Consider the following 25,148-nt stretch of genomic DNA (forward strand, 5'->3'; position numbering starts at 1 on the left):
ATGCACCGTTCTCATATATATTTTTTTTTCTTTTAAACCCCCTTGAATTATTACGTAGTTTATTTTTTTTTTTTACGTCCCCCAGGCAAGGCAAAAAAAAAAAAATCCCACAAATGGGGGGGTACATATTTACCTATAGAGTATGTAGCGCACGTATATTTTTATGCTATGCGGCGGTCCCTTTTTTTTTTTTTTGTGCGTTTCCTCCCCAATAATTCATTGGAACATTTATTGGAACATATGTAACAAAATGCGTCGCTTCATATGTGCCCCTTTTACGAAAAAAATGTTTAACAAGAAAAAAAAAAAAGGAACGATTTAAAACCCAATAAAAAGAGGGGTACTACGTGTTGGCAATAATGTAGAAGAGGTTCGCATAAAAAATGGTTATGCGCCCACGGGGGAGAATAGCCCACTGAGGGCATATTCAACTAACGCCATATCTGGGCGATGTATTTTCAATGGTTGTTCTTTTTTTTTTACTTCAAAAATAGCAACTTTATGTAAACTTGCAACGATGAGCGGAGGGATCCCTATTTTATTTATTTATTTTGGGGGGTTCCTTTCCCTCGCGATGCGAAATCCGAATGTAATGGAAAAATGAGAGGTTGTACAGGGTTGCCCAGACTTCAAATCGACTTAGCCTGACGTGGTTGCTTCATTTGGATTTCCTCAATTCTGTATCTCCACAGAGCATCGTTAAAATTGTCGTTTTTTTCCAGATACCTATAGCACTGCATATGTAAAAAGGAGGATAATGTGAAAAATTTGGTAGGCATATTCTACATAGTGCAGTTGATAATTTGAATGGGTTAGGAACATGAGAGACCATGTTGCAGAATGTATGGCACGTGGTTGTGTGCACTTTAAGGAGCATTTTTCCCCTGGTGCTCCGCAAAAAGAAGCTGGAAAATGCCCAGGGAAGGAGCATCAAATTGTGGGTTGTATACGGTCAACTCAAAATCACACATTTTTCCGTCTGGCGACTACACATATATGTACGGGCGTCATTTGTTGCGTGACTCACCTGCACTTCCTGGACCCGCTGCCCATTGAAGGAGTAAAGCTCCGAGAGGAAAATCAAGACATATTTCGACTGATCGGTCAGTTTTGCTAACTGTTCTTTAAAATTGAGGAGTAACGGAATTTCGAAAATGTCCATCACATTTTTTTTTTTTTTTTTGTACAAATGGGTATACATAAAAATTACGCGAAAGAGGTACTTGAAAATGGCCTCATTATGGGGGAACTGTTTGGCATAATTTAAGCAGAATTTAATTTCCCTCTCCATTTTGTGTAACTTACGTGTGTATTTCAATTTGGTGAAAATAAAATATCTGTATACCCACACGGAGTTGTTGTAAATGTCATGTTTTAAAAAATAATTGATAAAGTTAAATTCATGTGATATAATATTATATTTTTCACGTAAATATTTATTGTTAAAAATGCCTAATTTATCAATTAGCCATGTTTTGTGTGCCCAGGAGTTGTAATTTTTTGCGTCCAAAAATATATCGCAGTTACTGTAAAGCATTTCTTCGTATAAGAATTCGTCTACGTTTATCAGCTCCTCGTTTGATCTTAATGCGTTTTTGAAAAATTCGCAGCTTTCGACAAGGTTTTGCAAATCTTCGTGCAGAATGACGACATCCTTTTTTTCGGCCTCAAAGTCTGCTTCCTCGCAGTTGCTTAAAAAGGCGTCTTCCTTAGGGGGATTCTCTTCTGCAGGGTTGCCAAAACTGCCACGATGATCGGTGCTACCACTGCCATTGCTGCCATCGCTGCTGATGAAGTGCCTCTCGTCCTCCAAGTCGTAACTGTCCCAATCAATTTCGTGCTTCTCCCGATTCACCCTCTCCGCCTGTCCCCCCTGCCGTGTACCCCTCCTTGCCTGTTTCCAAATATACTCGATGAGCCACCTCCGGTGAAACCAACTCTGGAAACTTTTTATATTGTCGCATATAACACACTTTGTAAAGAGCAATTCATTTCGCAAATTCAAATTCAGTTTGCGCAGACACTTCCTCCTATACATCCACGCAGAGTAATAAGAAGGGTTTACTTTAATAGCAAAGGTGGACATGACATACCCCTCAAAGGAATATTTTTTTAATTCAACAAATGAAGCCAGTGTGGAGTAAACCAACTGTTCGTTGTCCGTATAGTACGTATTTAGTATGTGTACCTTTTCTTTATTTTTTATATTTCTTTCATTTTGCATGTCCACTAGTAATTTTTCCCTTTCTTTTTCTAGATGAATCATGTCAAGGTGGACGTTCCTTTTCGGCAGGAGGTTGAACAGCGGCGTATTCAAAAGGAGGCCCAGATGGAGTCCGCCCAGCCGCTGGGGGTACTCCAGCTGGAACTTCTTCGCGTATGCCCGTTGCTGTCTCTCCATGTTTTTGCGTGCGACAGGGTAGCTACAACACTGTGGCAGTGCTTTTCCAAGTGCCTCCCTTAATGAGCTTGCACTACCTTTACCCCACTTGCAAAAAAAATTCAGCGAATTCAATTAAAAACGGTTAATTGGGCACCATCACTGGGGGGACACACCACGAAAAGTGTGATCGGTTGGTCATCCCACTGTACGCAGCGAAAAAAAAAAAAAAAACGCGCACAAGGGATAATGGTAAAATGGTACAGCGGCAAAATGACAAAAAAAAAAAAAAAAAAAAAAAACGGGGAAACTTTCCCCCACATGCAACTGCTCCATGCAGGACGAAACGTACGACACAAAATGTTGGCAATTTTTCGCGAACGCGCAAGTGTCACGAGTACGGATTTGGGTAAACCTTGTTGAGCAGTCCCTTGTTATCTGGCCACACTTCCTTCTCATCGGCATGCTGAATGAAGTGCTTCCTGTAAGTTTTATACTTTTCTTTTTTTATTTTCTTTTTTGTTAATTTGTCAATGAAGGAGTACCTCCGTCGGAGATACAGCGGGTCGATAAACCTGTTTCTGATGGAAAAAGTATTTTGTAAATGTTCATTTTGGCTTAACAAATTTAAAAAGTGATTTTTTGATCTTTCGTGTTCCTCCATTTCTGCCTTTGTTTTTTCTCGGCGCTCCTCCAGTCCTATGTTCACGTCACAGTCTACGTAGTGTAGCTGTTCGCCCGCTGTATTTACTTCCCTCTCACAATTCGATCGCTTGAGCGATTTATCCCCACGTCCGGGAGAATTTTCCCCAAGTATTATCCTCTTAAATGACAGTCTTCCCCTCGTTTTGGCAAAAATTATTTTGTCATAACTGTTCGTGTGTGCTGTTCCCTCTTCACATACCTCTTGGCGCATTTCACTTTTTTCCTTCTCCTCAAATTCGGATGTCACCTTCCTTTCTTCCGTTTTGCCTGACTTGTTCAGGTAATTTTCGCTTTCACTTTCATTTTGTGTGCAAAAAGGGGAGTCCCCAAAATTGGACTTATCCGATTGCATTTCCCTGCCATTGTTCACTGGCTGTTTGAACCAACTAAATTTGTGTTCGTGCAAATTTAACTCTCTTAAATCATCGGGAGATAACGTGTGTTTGTGTTGGTACTTCTCTTCGTCCTGACCTTTATGGTCGGGGAAGACGGTCAAATATAGGGAGTAAAAATCTTTCAAACTCTGATTTTCCAGATACAACTCCTTTGGTATGCTTGCTAAAAATTTTTCCACCTTGTCTTTGTTCTCAATTATGAGGTTAATGCATTTCTGCAAATTAATTAAGCTGTCGTCTATCTCCTTTTTTTTAAAACGCACAGTCTGCATCCTCATGTACTCCTTTAAGTTAAAATCGAGGTGCAGATATTTTGACGGGAAATAATAATTTTGCATGCTTTTCCCGATTAGCGGTTTGATCCAGTTTTTTTCGCCGGGCATATTTTCTGCGTACCCGAATATTTTTTTTTTGCATGACTCTATTCCTTTCAAGCTCCACCCCTTGATGTCGCCGACGCTTTTTATCTGGCATATTGAAATCTTGGGTTTGCTCATTTGGGGGTGGGAAGTTGGTCTGTCGCTATCAGGCGTGTTACCAATCTGCAAGGAGTTTTACACCTGAGGGGCCCACTTGAACAAGCTGCTAGTATACCCTTGTCGAGGTAAACCCATGCAGGATACAACTGCGGCTCTTTTCATGATCATATCGCGTCGCGCGAGGAAAAATATGAAGCGGAGACGTAAAGTTCACACATGACATTTCCGCCGCAACCTTGGCGTCACATGAAGGGGTTTAATTTTTCGAAAAAAAAAAAAAATGTTAATTTTTACTTAAAATGACAAGGTTAATTCGCGCGAAAAAAGTGAACAAGTTGGTCAAAATGATACACATCAATGCGCAATCATTCACGCAAATTGGAAGATGTGAGGGGCTCCCCACAAATGCTATTTCACAGTCCCGCATTTGCCATTACCCCGAGGTGCATACGTTTCACTTGTGCTTTTTCGAACACATTTGGTGCTCACGCGTTTTACTTTGTTGCGCCAGCTGGTGGGGTGCCGACATGTGGTCTACTTTGCTGCTTTTTTTTTATTTCCAAGTTACGCCCTTTCGTTCCCTACCCCAAATGGAAGATGGGACGCACTCTACCCGACATATTCCAACACGCAATGCTCATCCGTCCACCTCTACCCCCCGTGCTTCACATTTATGTCGCGCAATTTTTTTTCGTACACATTGCAAGTGTCTTTGATTTTTTTTTTCACCCGCTTTTCCGTGTACAGCAGATTGTCGAACTCTTTGTTGTAAGTTTGCATGCAGAAGTTTATTCCTTGCCTCACCTTTTGTATATCGCTATCCTTCACATGATGACTGTTTAGGTAGGAAGTTAATTCCTTGTTCACTGCGTCCATGTCCAGGTCAATATTTTGTACCATTTTTTTTAATAACCTATTTTTATTTTTTAATTCTTCAAAATAGCCTTCAAAATAAGCATCCCCATTTTGGTCATCCCCCTGTGGGAGTTCCTCAAACGCCTCCTCCACTTGAGAAATTTTTTCCTTCGAGTTCTGAGCAAACTCTCTTAAATTTTTTATGTACATATTGCTTTCGTTGTAAATTAGCTCCAAGTTTTTGAAAATTACAAAGTCTTTGGAGTAGAATTTCAGGTCCTTGTTGAGGTTTTCCCTGCGTGTGTGTGTGTGTGTGTGTGTTGGGGGGAGAGCCATACCGGGGTGTGCATGTGCACATTATGTATACACCTCAGCGGATTGGAATGGCTTTCCACACACACGTACTCGCATAGGTGCGCAGATTTGTGATGCCTTTCCACCCGCTACTATACCTCTTAACCTCCAAGGTGCCTATCTTCTCCGTCATGTCCAAATTCTGACTACTGTGGACGCTGAGGTTGTTTTTTATTTCCCTGTCCCGTTCGTCCAACTCGTTAATATTGCTCTTGAGTGATTTTATTTTACCTATATTTTCCCTGATTTGTTCTATATAATAATTTTTACAATTTTGGAGCATATCGACATGGATTTCATTAATGCTGTTAATGTGATCATTGTACAGGTTATTTAAATAAATTATTTCGTTCCTTTCGATTACGTTGTAATTGTCAATCATTTCATCCATTTCTTCTTTCATGTCGTGTTCGTATTCTTCCAAGTATTTTTTGAATAGCTCCTCCATGTTCCTTAATTTCTGCGGGAGGTAAAATTAGGGGGGTACATATATCGTGTACGTGTGCACGTCATCAACCAAATGGTAGGTATCACAATAATCCGTGTCCCATGCATCACACACATATGAAGCGGCTGTTCCTTTCGTTTTTAATCGCCACGATTAAGACAAAGTTGGATTACTTATAGTGGCACCTCTTGACATAGCGACGAACACGCGCGTATCCCCCCTGCCTCGCATCCTTACCAAATCGAAGGCCGCATTAAGGTTGTCTATTTCCTCGAAGTTCCTGTTTTTCACGTGGTCCAAGTTGACTCGTTGCTGATCTATGAAGTTCACCAAGTTATTCATCGTCTGCTCGTGTTTCTCCCCAATCATGGCTTTTATATCCTCCTTTTCCTTGTCCAGCTTTTTTAACTCCTCTGCATTTTGAAAATTATAAAACACTGATTTGTTCTTAATCACCTTTGGTTCTTCCTCGGTCTTTTCTCCATACTTTTCGCAGCCCTCGCTGAGGAAGTCTATTTTGCTTTTCAATTCGTGGTACTCCTTTTTGAAGCGCTCCAGTTCGTTTTTCTTTTCTTCCTTCGAAGGGGTAAGAATAAGAAGGGGGTGTGCCCCGTGGTTGTATCTTTTGCAGTTTTGCCCTGCTGTTCAGGCGTTTTTGCGCTTTTATATATTTTTTTTTTTTTTTTTTTGGCTAGCCGTTCAGGCATTTTTGCACTCTTTTTTTTTTTTTTTTTTTTTTCAGATTAGCTAACCAATCTGCTCTCTAGAAGGCGCTTCCTTTGAACTGCCCTAAGCAGTTCCTCCCTTTCTGTTTTGACTAAATTTTCGACCTCCTCATTTGATAGCTTCTTCGTCTCACTGTCTTTGCCCTTGATACCCTTCTTCTTTTTGTTTTTTGGTTTGCTCTTATTCATCAGGGTTGCTCGCTGGTGACTTCTGTGGTTTGAGTTAATTTGTGACTGTTCAATTTGTCGCTTCTTACCGCATCGTCTTTATCTGACACACTTGCAGCCCTGCCTTGGGCGCGTAGCTCCGACGGTTGGTACGCTATATAGCGCTTTTTGCCGGACAAAAGGACTCGCGTCTTTCGCCTGAAAAATGGAGTGCACTGCAGAGGGAATGTTCACAATTAGTTTCGCCATTCGCATTTATAAAACATATATCTGCATGTGGCACTTATGTGTGGTCCCTACTTTAAAAATGTGCGCGTTAACAGAAATGCGTAAAGACGCACAGGCGAGAAGGGAGGCCTTCACAAAATTTCGAAACACACGCGTGCACACAAAAAATGTCTAGGGAGAAAAAAAAAAAAAAAAAAAAAGCAACGTAACGTAACGTTTGCCCTTTTATTTTTTATGCGCCATTTTACAATTTAAATTGGTGAGAGGGAGCTAGGCATCTGCGTTGGCAAAAATTCGCATCTATTTTTACCTTCTCAGCGCCCCTACAAAAATTGTGGATACACATAAGTAGGTATATGGACGCTGTATACTGGCTAACCCTGTGGGACAACTTTCGGAGACCTTATAATGTGCACCTTTTCCTTGGTCAATTTTGATTACTGCAACGGCACCACGGGTGCAACGTAAAAATGGAGAAAAATGTATATGCCGTCGTTTGCGGAATTCCTAATTCGGTGCTTCACAGGATGAACCTACGGATCCCCCTCTTAGAACCGTCACGCACGCGTATATAGAAACTTCTTTGGATTTGCGCCTTATGCATGCGTGCACAACGATCTTTTGCGGGCGCCGCTGCACGCCCGATGGTAGAGGTAGGGGCTCTTTCTTTTTCTACTACGGTAAGTGGGTATAGATATTTATTGGCAAAAAAAAAAAAAACACGCATGAGTTGCATTTTGCTTCCAAGTTCATTTTAAAAATTGTAAAGTTATGCGAATTGCGCGGGAAAAAGAATACAATGTTGGATTCGAAAAAAGAGATCGTCGACAAGATGAGCTCGCAAAAAAAATTGTGAAAAACGCCAAACGAACGAATAAACAATAAACCCCTATCTCTATGCAAGCATGTATTTATTTGCCTACTTATGCTTATGTATATATATGTATGTATGTACGTATGTATACCCGACCATTAACTCGATTTTTCCCATCTGTGCCTTCTCCACAAAGAGCAAATACAACTACTGCCCCTACAAAGTGTTACAGTTTGATTTCTTCACCGACATATGTTAGCCCTGGCACTGCTAACATGGTAGTAGTACCAGTTTGATGTCACTGTTAACGCCAGCGTCCATGTTAACGTTAACGTCAACCTTAGTGCCAATCGTTTAACAGACTCGTGGTCTTCTTCACACCCTTCATTAAACACTAACTTTATGAATGCCAAAATGGATCAAATTCGCAACCGTCTCGACCACTACCAGCCTGACGACAAAATCAAAGCCTTTTGTAGGAAGTACATTTTTTTTGTGACCTTTTACACTTTTTTTGTTTTAATCCTCCTCATCTACACCTTCTTTTCGACCAACCTCTCTATCTATGGGTAAGTCCTTTTCCACAATTTATTTGCCCATTACCTTTTTAGCTAACCATTTGGTGTAGCCACATTGGGGGGAGCCTCTTTCGCGGAGCAACTGCCAAAGCCAGTGGATACATGTCGATGTTTAGCCACTTAGTTCATTTGTTGTTTTTCCATTTTTATTTTATTTTTCAGGTGGCTGCTTTTCACAAACTTCTATTTCTGCGTCTTCCCCATCTTTTGCTTCATCGGTAGGAGTCCAAAAGAAAAAAAAAAAAGTGGACAAGCATACAGCGCGCGTCCATAACATGCAACTCCCGCGTTAGACAAATGAGGCAGCAAAAATTTAACGCCTCTTCGCGTTTAAGCTTGTCAATTTTACCGTATTGTATGACGCATCATGTTTGATGTTTCATGTTGGAAAATTTTTTTTTTTTTTTTTTTTCATCCACTCATGTGCAGGCAAATCCTTTATCCCCTCCCTGCTGGTAACGTCGAAGAAGAGGCGAACAAATTTAACAAATGTGCCTATGTGTCTGTACTTCCCTAACTCCCTCATAAACGTGTAGGAAACAATTTGTCGCCCCTTTTTTTCCCCTTTCAGAGGTTCTACAATTGGATGCTTTTGGTTTCCAGCATAATTTCCTTTTATATTCTTTTCGAGGGGTACTCTTTCTTGTCGCTGTGCTGAAGCGCAACCTGGCCATGCCATCCACGTTGACCATATTGACTATGCTATTCACGTTGATCATGTTCTCTTTGCACCTTCTGCTCATCCTTTTATGTAATTGTTTTTTCCCCACGCAGTATCTTCACCTACAGCGCGAAGGACCTCTCACTGATGATGACCTATGGCGTCCTAACGTGGGTCAACACGGCGTTCTGTTGGAAGGCAACCCAGGTGAGCATCGCCCCGCAGGGAGTAAAGGCGGAGCGGTGGCCCACAATAGGGGTACATTCCCAATCCCATTTTTCTATTCTTTATTTTACTATTTTTCTGTTTTTTATTTTATTTCTCCCCACACGCGCAGAGCATTTTTGACGGGGTGAGGACGAACGATAGCCTCCTGGACAATTTAAGTAAGTCTCTATTTCGCACTCAGCGCAACAGGGGAAGTGTGTCCCGAAGCTGTTGACACGAAATTGGGCACATATGGACCGATCCCTTGTGCTCTTATGCATCCTCATTCGCCTACCTTCTGTTCGCCCCTTCCGCAGACCCAAAAGGGAATGGCAAAAAGGGAAACAACAACAACAAAAAATGGGGACTGAAGAAAAAGTTCTTTGGCAAGGGAAAAACAACGAAGGATTCTCATTACGTGGAGGTCTAAACGCTGCTCACACACCGGTGCATATAGGCACACGTGCTTTTTTGCACACATGTGCTATATTATTTTAATTTTTTTTTTTTAACAAACCGTACCGCCATAAATGCAGACCACTGATTTACCAAACTGCGTAACCTTTTTATGTGATAATTCGTTGCGGTGTGTTGCCTCCACTGCGTGATTTTTCTCGCGTGTTGGCCGCCCTGGAAATGGATACCGCTGATGCTGCCCATTTTATCATGCAGTTTTGACGCATAATAATTTTGTTATGTGTTTTGGCGCATTTTTTTGCCCCATTTTTTAAACTTATACGTAAAAAAAAAAACTTTGTTTTCACGGACAAATTGATAAAAACAAAGTCTCTGCAAAGTTTTTAATTTGTGCAGGTGCGCACATGGGGGGGATGCTTCCCCGATGGTTGTGCAAAAAGGAGAGGGTGTGTCTTGCAGTACCCCCACTAGGAGTAGGAATACCTCAGGGGTGGCGTGCCAAGATATACGCCCCATCCGTACTACTGTCACCGAACCCACCTCCCCTCAACCTCGTCCAAGCGGCCACGTCTAATGCCCTCACGGATGTCCCCCATGAGCCGATTCATGTAGCACACATTATGTACGGTCAGCAGAGTGCCCAACAAATTGTCATTTATTTTGTAGAGGTGATGCAAATATGCCCTGGAATAATTCTTACACGTGTAGCAGGGACAGTCCTTCTCAAGAGGATTCTCATCCAACTCGTGAATTTTTGACTTTATTTTTATATACTCTTTTTTAATACTTTTACCTAATTTTTCTTCTACTTCTTTAATCGTTTTAACTGTACATAGGTAGTACCCATGTCTTGCCAGCCTCGTGGGGATGACGCAATCAAAGGTGTCAATCCCCTGTCGTACTCCAAAAAATATGTCCCTAATTTGGCCAATTCCTAACAGGTGTATCGTTTTAGCGGTGCCAACAGGGGTCGTACCCATTTTGTTGGTTTGCCCAGCCGATGCGCCACCCTCCTCATGCCTGACAAATTGCATGGTCTTCTCTATGACGCTGTACATCATCTGCTTGTCCTTCCCTAGACACCCCCCAATGCAGAGACCAAAAAAAGGTAAGTTACAAACGACTTGGCAGCTTTTCATCCTTAAGTCGGTGTATATGCCCCCCTGGATTATTCCATAGAGAGCCTGTTTATTGGCTTCCCTTTCTTTCCATTTATGTTGCACTTTGTACTTCCTGTTGTGCAAGTCATTCAAGTAGGTATGGTAATTTGGCATGCTCATAGCTTTTTTAAATTCTAGAAGACACCTAATGTACCACCTATGCGATCTGTGCATGGACCGCTCCGTATACTCCCTCTCTATATGGTACGGGGTGCATTCGTCCAGCACAACTGAGAAGTCACTCCCCAGGAGGTACTGTGCTTGGATGGAGCTTTCCGGCGTCAGCATGTCCAAAGATCCGTCGTGGTAGGACTTGTACAGAGCGCCCTGTTCATTGATTTTCACGATTACGTCTCCACGGGGGGATTGCTGCGTAGACGAGGGGGTCATCGGGCTACCTGTTCTACCCGCGTCACGCATGCTCCCCCTGGACTTCCTCTTTATCTCATCCGAAACGGAGCCAAATGTCATGCTGAACAGTTGGTACCCCCCCGAGTCGGTCAGAATGGGACCCTGCCAGTTCATAAACCTGTGTAACCCGCCCAACTGGAAAATGACGTGTGGCTTGGGATGAATCAACAGGTGGAAAGTGTTGGACAGAATAATCTGCGTCTTACAATCCTTTACAAAGTTTATTGGTGTCGACTTCATACACCCCTTTGTGGCACAGAAGAGAAAGTTAGGAGTTTCTATTTCCCCCCTTGGAGTTTTTATAATACCAATTCTACTGTGGTTACCCTCCTGCTGTGATTCCTTCAAGACGGTGAAACCGAAACCGGGGTAGTCGAAGCTGGAGTTCACTTGGTGGATGCGGGAGGAGGGGCTCCTCTTAACTTGCACAACTATGCTATAGTGACGACATTGCTTCTGTGCTGGGTTCTCTTCGCAGGGGTTTCTTCTCCTTATCTTTTTTCCATAACTCCCTTTTACTGCATGCAAAAATGTAAGCTTGTTGATTCGCTTTTCTCTTCTCTGGTGGGTATGTCCCCCCAATGGGCCCTTTCCACATACACGATGCAACCCACATATCGTCACGTTCGCCCCCTTGGCATATTTCCCTCTCCCTGTTATGTAACTCCTTAGTCCAACGAATTCCTTCCTCTCATTTTTTATCCCTTTATTCTTGCTGGTCCGGATAAAAGGCACATTTAAAAACGCGTATACCAAAAGGAAGTGATACTTTAATAGGTTCATATAATGGGAAGAGCTTATTGAGGAAGTGAGAAAAACTGCTCCTATATCTTAGTGAGTCTGTTAGAGGAGATGCTTCACATGGGCGACTCTCATCGGGGTTGGTAACTCTTATGTGGATTTGCGTACACCTTTTAAGGGGGGTTATTTAACGATGGGGTGTACAACCCAGGGGATGCTTCCCTCCAGCTAACTCTTCTCCTCGTTTTGATATTTCCCCTTCAGCACGGAAAGGGCTTCTTCCCGGGAACTCAAAAAAAATGTGCCTCCTCTTTTTAAGTACACTTGTCGATTTGCCTTAAGACACGTCAGCTCGTGAAGCATTACATCGCTTAAGTTTTTGTAGTTTAGTTTGTCCACTAGGTCGGCTTCGTTTTTGCTTTTCTGCTTGTTGGCGTTCGACATGGTATGGGGTTGCGCGGCTGGGAGTTTTTTTGGGTGCACTTGGGGGGTCCTTACTTCACCTTTGCGTTATCTTTATTGGCTCGTTACACTATTCTGTTCCCAACTGTTCACACTTTTTTTCCTCCTCCAGATGGAGTTTTTGAAATTGGTGCAATCCACGTGTGGGGGGAAATAAATATATAGGCGTAGTTGCCTCCTCTCGCGTTTTCACCTCCGTCCTGTGAACAGTTCATGCGGATGTGCAAAAAGAATCAGCAAGAAAGTGACATCTGTGGAAGGAACACGCACCAGCATATGCCTCGTGTACCCACGCAGCAAGAAGCAGTTATGTTAACTTAAAGGGTACCATATGTATGTAGTAGCACGCATGTAACATAGTGCTGGTCAAGGTGCATTCCTTTTCTGTGCGTGCCTCTTGGCATCTTAGCAAGAGGGGAATTTTTTTTTTTTTTTTTTTTTTTTTTTTTTTTTTTTTTTCCTTTCACCTTCCTCGCCCCGCCACAATCTGCATTTGCCGAGAATCCTTGTAGCAATTTGTTGCGCCGCATAAATGGGAATTAAAAAACGGTATGCCTACATTATTATCTGCATCTTTTTTTTTTTTTTTTTTAATCCATTTTTTTTTGTTGTCGTTAATGGGACATGAAGAAGAAAAGCTCCTCCTTCGTAGCATGCCAACTGCTCACCAAAAAAGTAGTCATCATTTTGTGCCCGCTTTTACCAGTTTAAAGTTCATTTTACCACCTTATAAAAAAAAAAATTTTTAATAGGAGGATATAGCTTTTTTTTTTTTTTTTGTTTCCTTTTTTGTTAATTTCGCTTCTGCATAATAATTTAGTGAAGGTCAGTTGCCCAGTTATATGTCGCTAAGCGTATGCATGCGTTGTATAGTTCTACACGTACGTTATATGTGCATATGCATGCTCCCCATTCGAGTATATTTGAGGCGTAGCCATTCTTGCAGACGATTGTAGATCGTTCCTGCTTCTATGCCTGTAGGAAGAGTCACCACTTGAGCGAGGTGCTCCCTTTTTTTTTTCATCCATGTAACGCAATTCCTACACGGTAATGCTGCTAGTTGGCACCGCTCCAGGGAAAACCCCCCAAAATGAAATGCGTTCCCCGTGCGATTAACTGGGCCAACGTTGAAGAAGATCCCCAAGGCAGAGATAGCTAACCAAGTGGCGAGTCACGAAGCTGTCCCTGTAAAGTGGCTTCCCCCTGCCGCGCGGCCGCGTCACCACCCTGCACGCAAACCATGGTGGCGCTGTGGGGGGGCCTCCTCAGAGTGCTGCTCCTGCTGTACATTATCTTGGCCAACTTACCATCCACACGAAGCGTAGATGTTTGTAAAGGAGCAGAGGAAACTTTGAGCAAATTCTGGAACACCATAGACAACGCAAAACATGGAAACGTCATCCTAATAAACATAAAAAATTATTACTGCCCAGCATGCAACCGGTACATAGATGTGTGGAACAAACTGGAGGAAGAAATATCAAACTACGAGAGTAATGTTACCCTGTTTGTATTTGACTGCTCATGCAACTTATTTGTGCCGTACTGCAGATTCTTTAAGGTGCGTTATTTCCCCACCTTTCGGCTGCTCCACCCGGTGTATGATTACATGGACAGTAAAGACACTGAGTATAAATACATAGCTCCAAATACAGAAATGGTGAATCGACAGTACGACAAAGAATTGCTACTAGCCTATAGGGAAGTTGATAGAGTGAACAACCTTGCACAATTCCAAAGAATGATGCAGACGCATTTGTGCAAAAATGTGAACTTCAATCACATCGACTTGAAGTCCTGCTACGCTGATGTACCACCAGAAGAGGAGTCCCCTGAATATGCCATGTTTATAGCCTCCACGAGTGGCCCCATAGGGGGAATCACAGGAAAAGAAGGTACAAATACAAATCGAATGGCTGTCGAAAGGTGGAAGGGGATGACCTTTACAAAGGATAACTTAAAGCACGACATTGTAAGGGGTATGCTTTTCACATTGAGGAAAAATATTTCATTAGGGTTAGATGTGGACAAATCCACGGTGGAACCTTTTCTCGTTATGACACAGATCGTTTCGGACATGTACCCTGAACTGGCCGAGTGGCTGAGCGACCTTCGTGAGGAGCTGGCCTCCAAGCGGTACCCACTCACGTATGAGCAGTGGTCCAAGGTGGTCGACGAGCTTGCAGGGATGGAGATCACCACTACCCTCAGCAATGACGCCGATGTGAAGAGTCTTGTAGGGGACACCCCCTGGAACGAACCCAAATTCAAAGTGTGCGAAGAGAACTCCGTCCTCTGCTCCTACTGGTTGCTCTTCCACAAAATATCCATTCACTGCCTCATGCGGGACAAGGAAAGGTACCACTTCTACATTAACGCATTAACAAACTACACAAAAAATTATCTAAACTGCGAAAGTTGCATACAGCACTTTGTCACCGCACAAGAGTCATGCTACTATGGGTTCTGTAACATCCACTCAGCCGAATCGTTCGTTATCTTCCTATGGAGAATACACAACGCAGTTACGTTGCGATCCATGTACGAAGCGATAATTCAAGAGACGCAAGTTCAGGGAGGACAATCAGAACCCACAAATAGTAAGACAGAAAAGGGGACAAAATTTCTCAACCGAGATTTGGCCTTTCCCCCGGAGAAGCAGTGTAAGTTCTGTAGAAGTGGCATTGGCTTTACAAGAATTACTCCGCCATTTATTGCGGATGCGGTAAAACAGAAATCTATTAGTGACAGAGATTTTGATGCCATCGATGGGTTCAGCGTCAAGCAGGTTCTGAACCACCTCGTTAAGGTGTACTCCTAGCTTGGGCAGAAGAAACAACGTTACATTGTTCGTTGCGCCTGTCCTATGATTGGCGGCGCACTTTGCGCTATCCTCTGCACAGATAGAGTGAGACTACAAAGGAGGAAGTCAAGAAAGGCGCCAGTTTGGGAATTCAAACCCGTTCACAGAAATGAAGCGCTTTTTTTCATTAGGACTACGCACAGGGAAGAATCATCCGTTATCCCACTCTCTTATATCTTTTAAATGGCTTTTTTTTTTTTTCGTACTTGTGTGTGTCATCTTTGTCACACCTTTTAGGTGCCCCTCTTCCCTCCCCCCCGCGGGATTTGTTTTCCCCGCATACGGAAGGAGCAGAAAAAGGGTCATCTCAAAATTGCTGATTTGTAAATCGGAAAGTACAGCGGGGGAATACGCAAGCACGGGCAGTGGTACATCATGTAAGTTGTGTATGTATGCACCTGTACCCCCTCGCTCGCGTAGGGCCCCCTTTTTTTTAGTGAAATATGGCAACATCCCACCCCGTCCTGCAACACGATTTACTTCTGTTCAGGTGTGTATGTGTTATCCTTTTTGTCTGACACCCCAATTAATTTTCATCTCCTGTTTTTTTCTTGTATAATACTAATGGACAGAATGATTTTTTCTGTTCATTTGTGTCAACCCCAAAGAAAAACTCCCCAACGCGGTGTGCCTACCGCATGTGTATGTTTCTTTAATTTTTTTTTTTTTTTATCAAGACAAAAGTAGTTTTTAAGATTGGCTATTTTGTTCATGTAAAAAAAAAAAAAAAAAAAAAAAAATGGCTCGACGAAAAAAAAAAAAAAAAACAGTACAAAACTGCGTACACACAGCGGTACAACACAAAAAACAAACAAAGGAAAGAGATTGTAAACGGCCAACTGTGTACAAACGGAGAGGCCAAAACGCACTCCACGTGTAGTCTACTTATTTTGCTTAAATTGAATATTAAACGAACCATCATTGTTTGGATTTTTTTGCACTTCAAAATTATCAAGTGACAATCCCACTTTCCCCAGCAGCAAATTACCAAAGTCTTTTAATTTTCCCACCATTTCTTCCTTTTCTTTATTTAATTGCTGTTCAGCCAGGTACTTTAATTTTTTCTGCTTCATCTCATAATTGGCTAACAAGGAGGAGTCCAGCGATATGGCTTTATTCAAGTCGTTCGACGCGTCATTATATTTTTCCAGCTGTTCATATGCATTGCTCCTGCGTATGTAGGACTTCACAAAGTTCTCATTATAGTTGATGGACTTATTGCAATCTTCGACCACCTGATTCCAGTTGGCTAAATGTGAGTAGCAAGCTGCTCTATTGGAGTACAAAATCGACTTGGTACTTTTCTCCTTGCATTTTTTTAAAGCCTTATTGTAGTAAAAGATGGCCTGCTTGTAGTCCCCCTTTTTGAATAACTCATTTCCTTGGTCCTTTATCTCTTCTATGTTCTCCCCACCTTCGTTCTTGTCATCCTCACAGTTCCCATCCTCCTCATCATCATCTTCCATTTCGCTCTCCCCCTCGTCGGTGTCTTCCTCCTCTTCTTCATAGTCCTCACTGAGGATTGATGAACTCTTCCCATCGGCAGAGTCCTCACTCCTGTCCGAGTCGCCCTCGTTGGAGCTGATTTCTTCTGAGTCATCATCCTCCACGGAGGAGCTCATTTGCGAACTGGAATTCTCATACTCATCTTTACTTATATAGTTGTCACTGTAGTAATTCCTCACATAGCCATTCATGTCTTCTTTATTCAGTTGTTCCTTTATGTCCTCTCTCTTTGTCCTACTGTTTGGCCGCTTCGCAAATGGGGAATTAACTTTTTCCTGGCTGCCCCACTGGCAACTTTCTCTTTTCTCGTTCTCATTTGTATTCACTTGGTTGGGTTCACTATTATTCACACTTTGTTCGTCGGGTTCCACCTCTTTTACTTTATCATCATCATTTGTTTGGTCCCCACTCTGGGCTTTCACATAACTGATGCCTGGAAGGCTTTCCATGGTGCTATCGCTACCCCTCCCGAGGCTCTTCTTTCCCTGCACTGGGTCTCCCACTTCGGATTTATCCCTTTCGCTATATTGGCAAACTCTCTCGAGGGACCCCTCCCCCATTGGGGATCCTCCCGCTGGGTGCGCCTCTTCCATCTGGCACTTTTCCCCTTTGGTTACCTCACCGCACCGTTCGTCGAGCAATTCTCGTTCTGCTTTTGACTTTCCACTGGATAAATTATCCCCTGCATCGTTCCCCGTGGACCCACCCAAAGCGGCGTCCTTCTCTACACATTGCATCTTATCAGCTCCCATTTCATCGCCCCGTGAAGTAGCACCCAACCTGCTGACATGTGGATGAAAAGAAAAAGACGCAGTGTCCTCCATGCTGCTGATCTTCCTTCTGGAAAGATTTTTACTCTGATCTGTCACGGAATGACACTTGTTTTGGTCTTCCCTTTGTGCACTTCCTATGTCATCCTCTCCTAAGGAGTCACTTTTTTTTTTCTTTTTTTTTATTTTTTTATTTTCCACTATTTTTAGGTATATCCAAGTGCCTACGATGGGGATTAAAAGAAGAATAGCATAAAACAATGTTTCCCCTTTTTGCATTTTCTGTCAAATGTTTTGTGTGCTTTAAAAAGATGGTTATGCGAAGGAGAGAGCTACGCAGTCGTCATAACACACGGCGTATGAAAATATGTGCGCCCCCCTTGAAACATATATATATCGTTTAGGGAAAGTCCCACATGACTTAAACCACAAAAAGGGGCTTTCACATTTTCGTGAGTGGCAAAAAAAAAAAAAAAAGAAACAAGCGAAGTGAATTGAACAAAACAATCGATTTTGCAAACGCTAGAGAATAAAATTGCATCAACTGTGTGCTTTTATATGTACGTATGCAATATACCGTAGGCGGGGAAAATTCAGCAATCACCAAAAAAAAAAAAGGAAAAAAAAAATGTACACAATTTGATCGTGGCAGTACGGGCGCACATTTACATCATTTTCGAAGCACACTTGTGATAAATCTCCCTACACAGAAAATGTCTGCGTGTGAAAACTTCACTTCTATCTAGCCCTTTTACACCCGCGGGAGTCCTCGCACTCTCACGTGGTACAATATCTGTGTATACCTGCTCAGTAGCAACCAACGGGGAATGAACGCGTAGGAAAATTTAGACAACGTGGAGGAGAAAAAAAAAAAATGGACGTTTGGCTACTTGCGCAAAGCTTCCTCCTTATGGATCTCCTTCAGTGTCTTAAAAGAGATGAAGTACTCCCTTTTTTTTTTTGTTGCCAAGGAGTTGCTATCCCGTTAATTAGCTCATTTGGCTTCGTTACGTAAGAGAAGGAAGCAACATCGAGGGGAGAAGAAAAAGGCAGAAGAACAGCTGGTGTGGGGGAAGCTGCCAACGGGATTGGTAAGTAACATGTAGTACCACTTAGTGGAGAAAAGCGCAAAAAATTGGAAAAAATGGGCACTAGCGTGGCAAAACTTAACATCCCAAACGGGAATGAAGCAAAATTGCGCACAGGTCCCCACCAACGTTGTCGGAAAATAAAAATGTTCCTTTTACTCGCATTCACGTGAACGTCGTTTTTTTTTTTTTTTTTCCCTCTGTGGTGTTGCATAAAGTACGAGGCGCTCACACGGTTGGCACTGCATCATATGGATGCAAAATATATACAAAAGAATATGCTTACTAATGTACGTAGGTGCGTGAGACTTGTAGCGTATTACGAACAAACAGAAGGGTGGCGTTAATTCTGCAAGGGGGAAAAGAAAAAATAATAGCGGCGCACGCGACATGCGAGTTATTCTATGTAGCAAAAAAATACATATTGACACGGGGTTATTTTTACTTCCTGGCCCACGCTGTAATATAAACCGACCTTTGGGCTTCTCCGCTTATATGGCCTACTTCACCTTAACGCTGCTTCGTCCGACGGCTCGCGGAAAAGACCCTCTCCAAAACGCACCAATGTAGGTTGACTGACGAGTGGGAAAAAAAAGAAAAAAATAAATAAAATAAAATAAAATAAAATAAAACTGAAACGTGAACGCAAACGAAAGCGAAAATGAAGTTGAAAAAAGAATAAAAAAAAAAAGAAAAAACTCATTCAGAGAAACTTTAGCTACAACGAAGGGGGGAAGAGTTGTTCATTCGGACTTCATCAATCATGTGAAGATCTCCACCAGAATAACATGCTACCACAAAATGGGCTGAAAAAAGGATCGATTGAAAGTTTACCTATATGTATACATGCTTATTTGTCCTCCTACGTTACATGCGTTGCGAGAGGCGAGAACAGGGTTAACCAGGCCGCGGCAGGCAGGAAATTTTATTCTGCAGAAAAAAAAGGGGGAAGGAACAAAATGGAGGTGGAAACGGAGGACCAAACGCAGGGCGATCATACGAGTGAAGCGGAGGAGGAACAAAACCCCGTTCCGCGTGATCAGCAGGATGATCACTTCGAGAGGGAGCACAACTTCCTGGACTTCGAAAACATCCTACTAGACGTGAGGCTGAGGAAGGCAATCCTTTACCTGTTCAAGTTTAAGTACCCAACGAAAATACAAAAGGCAGCCATTCCACATATCCTGCACGGGAAAGATGTCATCATAAGTTCGAAAACTGGGTCAGGGAAAACCATGGCCTACCTCATCCCACTAGTGCAGAATATACTGAAGTCAAACTTAAATGAAAAGGAGTCCTTAAAGTTTTTTTATAAAGGAATAATTCTTGCCCCCACAGAAGAATTATGCCTACAAATACACCAAGTGGCACAGACATTATGCTCCTACCTGAAGAATATCCTATCGTTCGATCACAATATCAACAGAACGTTTTATGACCATCCAACTGTTTTAGTGACTACCCCTAGACATCTCTACAATCACGCAGTAGAGTGTAAGAAAAAAAATAATTTGGACATATTATCTAACTTAAGAATTCTGGTTGTAGATGAAGCAGATATTTTGCACAGCAAAGAGTTCCAAAAATGGATGAACCTTTTGGCTAGTTATCACTTTCCAAAAAATTATTCCCAGAAATATCAAATTGTCATGGCATCTGCTACAGTGAAGGAAAATATCGTCGAGAAAACCAAACTTTTTCTCCATAACCCTGTTTTTTTAAGTGCAGAATTGGAGAAAAGTGGAACTTCCCCCAGTCGCACCTCCACTAATGGAGATCATCCTGATGGCATCCATAAAAGGGATGCTTCCATCAGGGACAGTAACACTCCACCCGCTAAAAGCGACAAGCTGAGTGATTCTTCTCAGCCAAAAAAAGTAAAGTCACCCCACCTACATCAGCAATTCAGGGGAAAATCATTCTGCTACTTCTACCCAGACGAAACCACCAAATATATTTACCTGTACAATCTTATAAACGACAAAGTAATTTTGCGAAAGTCAATTATTTTTACCTCTACCATCTATGATGCGTACAAGATAAAAATATTTCTGACTTACTTTGATATACCTTCCTCCATCCTGAACCCAAACCATCCTATCCTGGTTAGACAGAATATCATTTTCGCGTTCAACAATTATAAGATCTTCTTCTTGATATGCCCTCAGTACGAGAAGAATGCCGCAGCGAAGGGGGGGAAGGCCGACATGAGTGACATGGGGGACACGGGTGACATTGCAAGTGTTCGCAGTGAGGGCAACACAGACGATACGGACGATTCGATCAACCATGATGACAACGCCCATGATGCGGATGCTAACGAGGAAGTTCAGGGTGAAGACGACACATGTGATGAGGACGACCCGTGTGACCAAGATGACGAGGGTCTCGACCAAGATGGCCTATGTGACCAGGACGACGCTGGTCTTGACCAAAACTACACGTGTGACCAAGACGACACGTGCGATCAAGACGACGCGTCCGACCAAGATGCCACGATCAACCTGGACGACGCTAGCGATGACGAGAAGGACTTTCTCTACAACCGCGGACTGGACTTCCAAGGAGTACACTGCGTGGTTAACTTCGACATGCCCCTGGACACAAAGACCTTCGTACACCGAGTGGGAAGGACCTGCAGACTCAACAACAAAGGGATCAGTATTTCCTTCATCAACGAAAATGAACCGGCGGAAAAAAACATCCTCCAAAAAATAGGCGCCAAAAATATATGCACCATAATTCAGAAGACGGTGTCACAAAATAAGGTCGAGATGTACAGGTACCGAGTAGAATCCATGCTCAACAAATGCACCAACAAAAAAGTGAAACAATTTATTCAAAGGGAGATCCTCTACCAATCCTTGAAGTCCAAGGAGCTGAAAGAATTTTTCAACTCCAATGAAGAAGAAAAAAGGGCCATTAACAAAATTGTAAAATATTTTAACACACATGTCGTGCCACACAAACTGATTAAGGACAGATTGAAAAACTTATTCTTGAAAAAGGCTAAGAAGAAGGGGGTCCTTAAAAAGGGGATAAACAAAAATGGGAAAGAAAATGGAGACACAAGGATGGACAGAAAGAACAATAGAAGAGAAGACGATAAAAGAATAGCGCAACAACACTATGTTAAAAGTAAGAACAACGGGTTCGTGATCACTGAACAGGCATATGAGGATCAGCTGAGGAAGGAACCAGAGACGGAAGTGGCCGACCCGACCAAGCTTCCCCCCATTTATGGAAGGCGCTTGCGAAATTATGTGTACAGCAAGTACGTAATGGGGAAACGCCGGACGGGGGGAAGGGCCAATGGTGGAAGGGCCAATAATGGAAGAGCGAACGGTGGATGGTCAAATGTTAGCGGCTCGCACAGAAACAGAGCGCATAATGCAAAGCCCAACCGGGACAGTTTCTCGCAGAAGAACAAGCGACACCGTAGCGCCGCCCCTCAGAAGGCCTAAGCACGTAGGCACGTCCGTGTGCTGCGAATCCATGTTTGTATTTCCACAATCCAAATTTGTAACCAACGCGTTCATCTATTCGTTAAAACAGCGTGAAGCTTTCTTTTTTTGTCACCCTGTCTTCCCCAGAAGCGGCCCCCCCACCTGCGGAGCCGCCGATTTGTATGCCGCGTGGGCATAAAAATGTAACCCCCTCTCTCTTCCTGTACATATTTGTTCCGTTATTTTTCCCCCCTTTTTTTTTTTTTTTTTAAATTAAAACAAAATATAAACTTGTTAGTTTTTTTCATAATTTTGCATCAGCGCATCATGAAGGGGGTGAGAAGGAGAAGGACGCCTCTCCCGGTTGAACTGACCCTCGGAGGGTATTCCAAAAGTGAGAAAAAATAGTGATACATAGTGGAGTAACATAATAATAAAAGGATGACGCAAAGGGCCTCTCATATCTCAATGACCCCTGTGCACACGCTTTTTTTGGTTTTTTTTTTTTTTTTTTTTTCACTAACTAGCACTTGGTGCGGAACGCCTTGGCTGCTATGCACCAGTCGGCGAGCAACCTATCCAGCTGGATAACGCTGGCCAGACCACTGGCCATGGTGTTACAAGCCATGGCACCAATTTTTAAAAACTCGATTTGCACAGCTTCGGAGCCTAAGTCGTATCTCCTCAACACATTGGAAGACGTTAAAGCAACGTCGAAAGGGGTGTGTCCTTCCCTGATCATGTCATACGCAATGTCATGTGCCTTTTTCCACTCACTGTTTACGCAAAATTTTAGTAAACTTTCAATTCTTTCAGGAGAAGGAATATCACATATATTTAGCACATTTTCTTTGTTTATAACTTCTAACCCAGCATAAGTGGACTGCAGACAATTGACTGCTTTTCGCAAGTCCCCATCTGCTATAAAGGTGAGGGTTTCCAACCCATCGTCTGTGTATTTTATGTTTTCCATTTGGCATATTTTTACAATTCGCTTCAAAACCTGATCATCTGATAATTTAAAGTACCGTATAATGGCACATCTGCTTTGAAGCGCGTCAATTATTTTCTCAGACTGGTTACAAGCTAAAGCAAATCTTGTGGTGTCCGAGTACAGCTCCATGATTCTTCTTAATGACTGTTGTGCAGCTGTGGTCATGGAGTCTACTTCGTCCAGTATAATAATTTTGTGTTTTCCTGGGGGGAGACTTATAATTTCCTTTGCGAAACTTTTTATTCTGTCTCTGATTACGTTAATTCCTCTGTCATCTGAGGCGTTCAATTCCAGGACGGCTTTCTTCGCTTGAGATCCTAACATTTCGCTGGCCAAGCAGAGAATGCTCGTCGTTTTTCCAGTCCCCGGGGCACCCTACAAAGGTGGACACACAATGCACGGATAAAAAAAAAATGGGTTGATTATTTCCACAAAAAAGGAGCTCCACAATGGGTAACATAACTCTGGGTGTCATGATGCGGTTGTAAAGGGGCTCCCCATCTTCAGACACAAATGTGCCGCCAATTCACAGCACAAAATACACTACCAACTCTAATTGCCCATTTTATAATTAATCTTTTGTGCAGGGAAAAAAAAAAAAAATCAACATCGGCGACCAGTTCGGGGAACCGTATTTGTGCAGGTGGAGAAGGAACTCCATATTGCTGTTTAAAGAACGCGTGACACCCTCAGCAGAGCACTTACCGCTAGGAGGAGGTTGGGCATATTCCCCGACACAATGATGCTCTTGAGTGTATTTATGACAAAGGGGTTTCCCACTACATCGTCTAGGTTTTCCGGGCGGTACTTCTCTATCCATATGTCGATGTTGCGCTTCAGCAGTCTGTTCTTAAAGGAATCTTCCTCCATTGTGGACACCGCGGGTTAGTATATCTGTGCAGGGGTCTCTCTGTGGGCGTTATACGAATGTAACTACGTATGTACGTACGTATGTATGCACATATGTATGCATGTATGTACGTATGTATATCCACTCGATTCCTCTACTGCGCGCGTGCGGAGGGCTCCCGAATGCCGCTTTTAAAGCATGGCCTCGGAAGGTTCACCAATTTTTGATTCAAAATGTGAAGAAAAATATATGAAAAAAATAAAACAGAAAAAAAAAAAGCACACCTAGCAAATTTTCAAAGCGTTTATATGGAACAACCGAGATAATTCATGTGTTTAATCATGCCACATCCCCACTTTTCTCTTGCGGAGCATGCCACAATTCAATTCGCACTAAAAAAAAAAAAAAAAAAAAAAAAAAAATGTGTGCACTCTCCCGTGCGCGTACTCAATACAGATATGGTATACTTTACGCGCATGTGTGCTTAAGCCATTGCGCCCGTGGAGGCGTATATAGGCATATGTATATGTTTTTTTTTTTTTTTTTTTCTTTTCTCTAAACTTTTTGCCCCTTTGCGGCACTTGCCAGAGATTGGCAACATATTCGCGCGCGGCACCTTTCAAGATAAACAAGTACTTTAAATTATGCCCATAAAAAAAGGCGAAAAACACAATTTGGCATCTACATTGGACAAACATTTATGGTTAGATGATAATGCTGCCTGAAAGGGGTGTTCCCTTGAAATGGATGCATACGCTGGGGAAAACACCAATGGAAGATTCCGCCCCTTCTGTTGGGGAATTATTCTTTTCACAGTTGCTGGTGTACCCTACACACCCATACACACACACGGATGCCGGCAATATTGCGTCACCTCCTTTTTTTCGGCGACAAAATGATGAACTCGTTGTGATACATAGGTACATTTTTTAAGATACAAACATAGGATAAAGAAAAGAAAAAAAACAAAAAAAAAAAGGGGAAAAATCACAATCGTAAGGAAGAAATTATTAAACATAATGCCCTATATAATAATTTCTGTTCTCATTTTTAATGATACGATAATACCTACCACGGTTATATCAAAGTGTGTTTTGTAATAAATGATGATCTAAATATATACAATTCCTTTATCATACACAGACACACATTTCCTCTTCCATTTGGACTTGTCGTTCGAAAGGATCTACATTTAATGTTACATCATATACGTCCATAACTAAGATTTCTTGAGTTCTGTTGTCTTTGTAGTTGTCTTCTATTATTTGCTCTTTCCTTTCTGGGTGTTGTAGTATACGGGACGGAATGTACTGTAGTAGAATCAAACGTGGAACCGTCCATTGTGGATGTGTCCGCTGTTGAATAATCTGTTAAAGAATCAATGTGGTGACGTCTAGGGGATCTCTTTTTTCTTGTGCTGCTGTTTCTTCCAAAAGTGTTTCC

The 25,148-nt window shown here is 42.4% G+C and overlaps 9 protein-coding genes across 9 annotated transcripts; 3 read left to right on the forward strand and 6 right to left on the reverse strand.

Annotated features, from left to right (window-relative positions):
• Positions 1-629: 629 nt before the first annotated feature.
• On the reverse strand, positions 630-3,977 carry PCOAH_00052510 (Prenyltransferase alpha subunit; the record flags this gene model as incomplete). Its single annotated transcript, XM_020062031.1, has 3 exons — positions 630-734; positions 1,028-2,423; positions 2,782-3,977. 3 exons carry the CDS (start codon positions 3,975-3,977, stop codon positions 630-632), a joined length of 2,697 nt encoding a protein of 898 aa, XP_019917871.1.
• Positions 3,978-4,610: 633 nt separating this feature from the next.
• Positions 4,611-6,530, reverse strand: PCOAH_00052520 (Uncharacterized protein; the record flags this gene model as incomplete). The annotated part of the gene is made up of 4 exons (XM_020062032.1): positions 4,611-5,109; positions 5,267-5,628; positions 5,854-6,192; positions 6,369-6,530. The coding sequence occupies 4 exons, from the start codon at positions 6,528-6,530 to the stop codon at positions 4,611-4,613; spliced, it is 1,362 nt and encodes a 453-aa protein (XP_019917565.1).
• A 1,435-nt stretch (positions 6,531-7,965) lies between these two features.
• Positions 7,966-9,427, forward strand: PCOAH_00052530 (Uncharacterized protein; the record flags this gene model as incomplete). Its single annotated transcript, XM_020062033.1, has 7 exons — positions 7,966-8,120; positions 8,292-8,347; positions 8,559-8,584; positions 8,701-8,762; positions 8,904-8,997; positions 9,128-9,176; positions 9,315-9,427. 7 exons carry the CDS (start codon positions 7,966-7,968, stop codon positions 9,425-9,427), a joined length of 555 nt encoding a protein of 184 aa, XP_019917853.1.
• A 514-nt stretch (positions 9,428-9,941) lies between these two features.
• On the reverse strand, positions 9,942-11,768 carry PCOAH_00052540 (Queuine trna-ribosyltransferase; the record flags this gene model as incomplete). Its single annotated transcript, XM_020062034.1, has 1 exon — positions 9,942-11,768. One exon carries the CDS (start codon positions 11,766-11,768, stop codon positions 9,942-9,944), a length of 1,827 nt encoding a protein of 608 aa, XP_019917805.1.
• A 186-nt stretch (positions 11,769-11,954) lies between these two features.
• PCOAH_00052550 (Uncharacterized protein) lies at positions 11,955-12,170 on the reverse strand (the record flags this gene model as incomplete). The annotated part of the gene is made up of 1 exon (XM_020062035.1): positions 11,955-12,170. The coding sequence occupies one exon, from the start codon at positions 12,168-12,170 to the stop codon at positions 11,955-11,957; it is 216 nt and encodes a 71-aa protein (XP_019917501.1).
• A 1,258-nt stretch (positions 12,171-13,428) lies between these two features.
• On the forward strand, positions 13,429-15,009 carry PCOAH_00052560 (Sulfhydryl oxidase; the record flags this gene model as incomplete). Its single annotated transcript, XM_020062036.1, has 1 exon — positions 13,429-15,009. One exon carries the CDS (start codon positions 13,429-13,431, stop codon positions 15,007-15,009), a length of 1,581 nt encoding a protein of 526 aa, XP_019917568.1.
• Positions 15,010-15,932: 923 nt separating this feature from the next.
• On the reverse strand, positions 15,933-17,606 carry PCOAH_00052570 (Uncharacterized protein; the record flags this gene model as incomplete). Its single annotated transcript, XM_020062037.1, has 1 exon — positions 15,933-17,606. One exon carries the CDS (start codon positions 17,604-17,606, stop codon positions 15,933-15,935), a length of 1,674 nt encoding a protein of 557 aa, XP_019917689.1.
• Positions 17,607-19,374: 1,768 nt separating this feature from the next.
• Positions 19,375-21,879, forward strand: PCOAH_00052580 (Dead/deah box helicase; the record flags this gene model as incomplete). The annotated part of the gene is made up of 1 exon (XM_020062038.1): positions 19,375-21,879. One exon carries the CDS (start codon positions 19,375-19,377, stop codon positions 21,877-21,879), a length of 2,505 nt encoding a protein of 834 aa, XP_019917869.1.
• A 505-nt stretch (positions 21,880-22,384) lies between these two features.
• Positions 22,385-24,105, reverse strand: PCOAH_00052590 (Replication factor C subunit 4; the record flags this gene model as incomplete). Its single annotated transcript, XM_020062039.1, has 2 exons — positions 22,385-23,230; positions 23,561-24,105. The coding sequence occupies 2 exons, from the start codon at positions 23,723-23,725 to the stop codon at positions 22,385-22,387; spliced, it is 1,011 nt and encodes a 336-aa protein (XP_019917749.1).
• Between the last annotated feature and the right edge of the window lie 1,043 nt (positions 24,106-25,148).

The sequence above is a fragment of the Plasmodium coatneyi genome, chromosome 14, assembly GCF_001680005.1.
Source record: "Plasmodium coatneyi strain Hackeri chromosome 14, complete sequence".
NCBI lineage: Eukaryota > Apicomplexa > Aconoidasida > Haemosporida > Plasmodiidae > Plasmodium > Plasmodium coatneyi.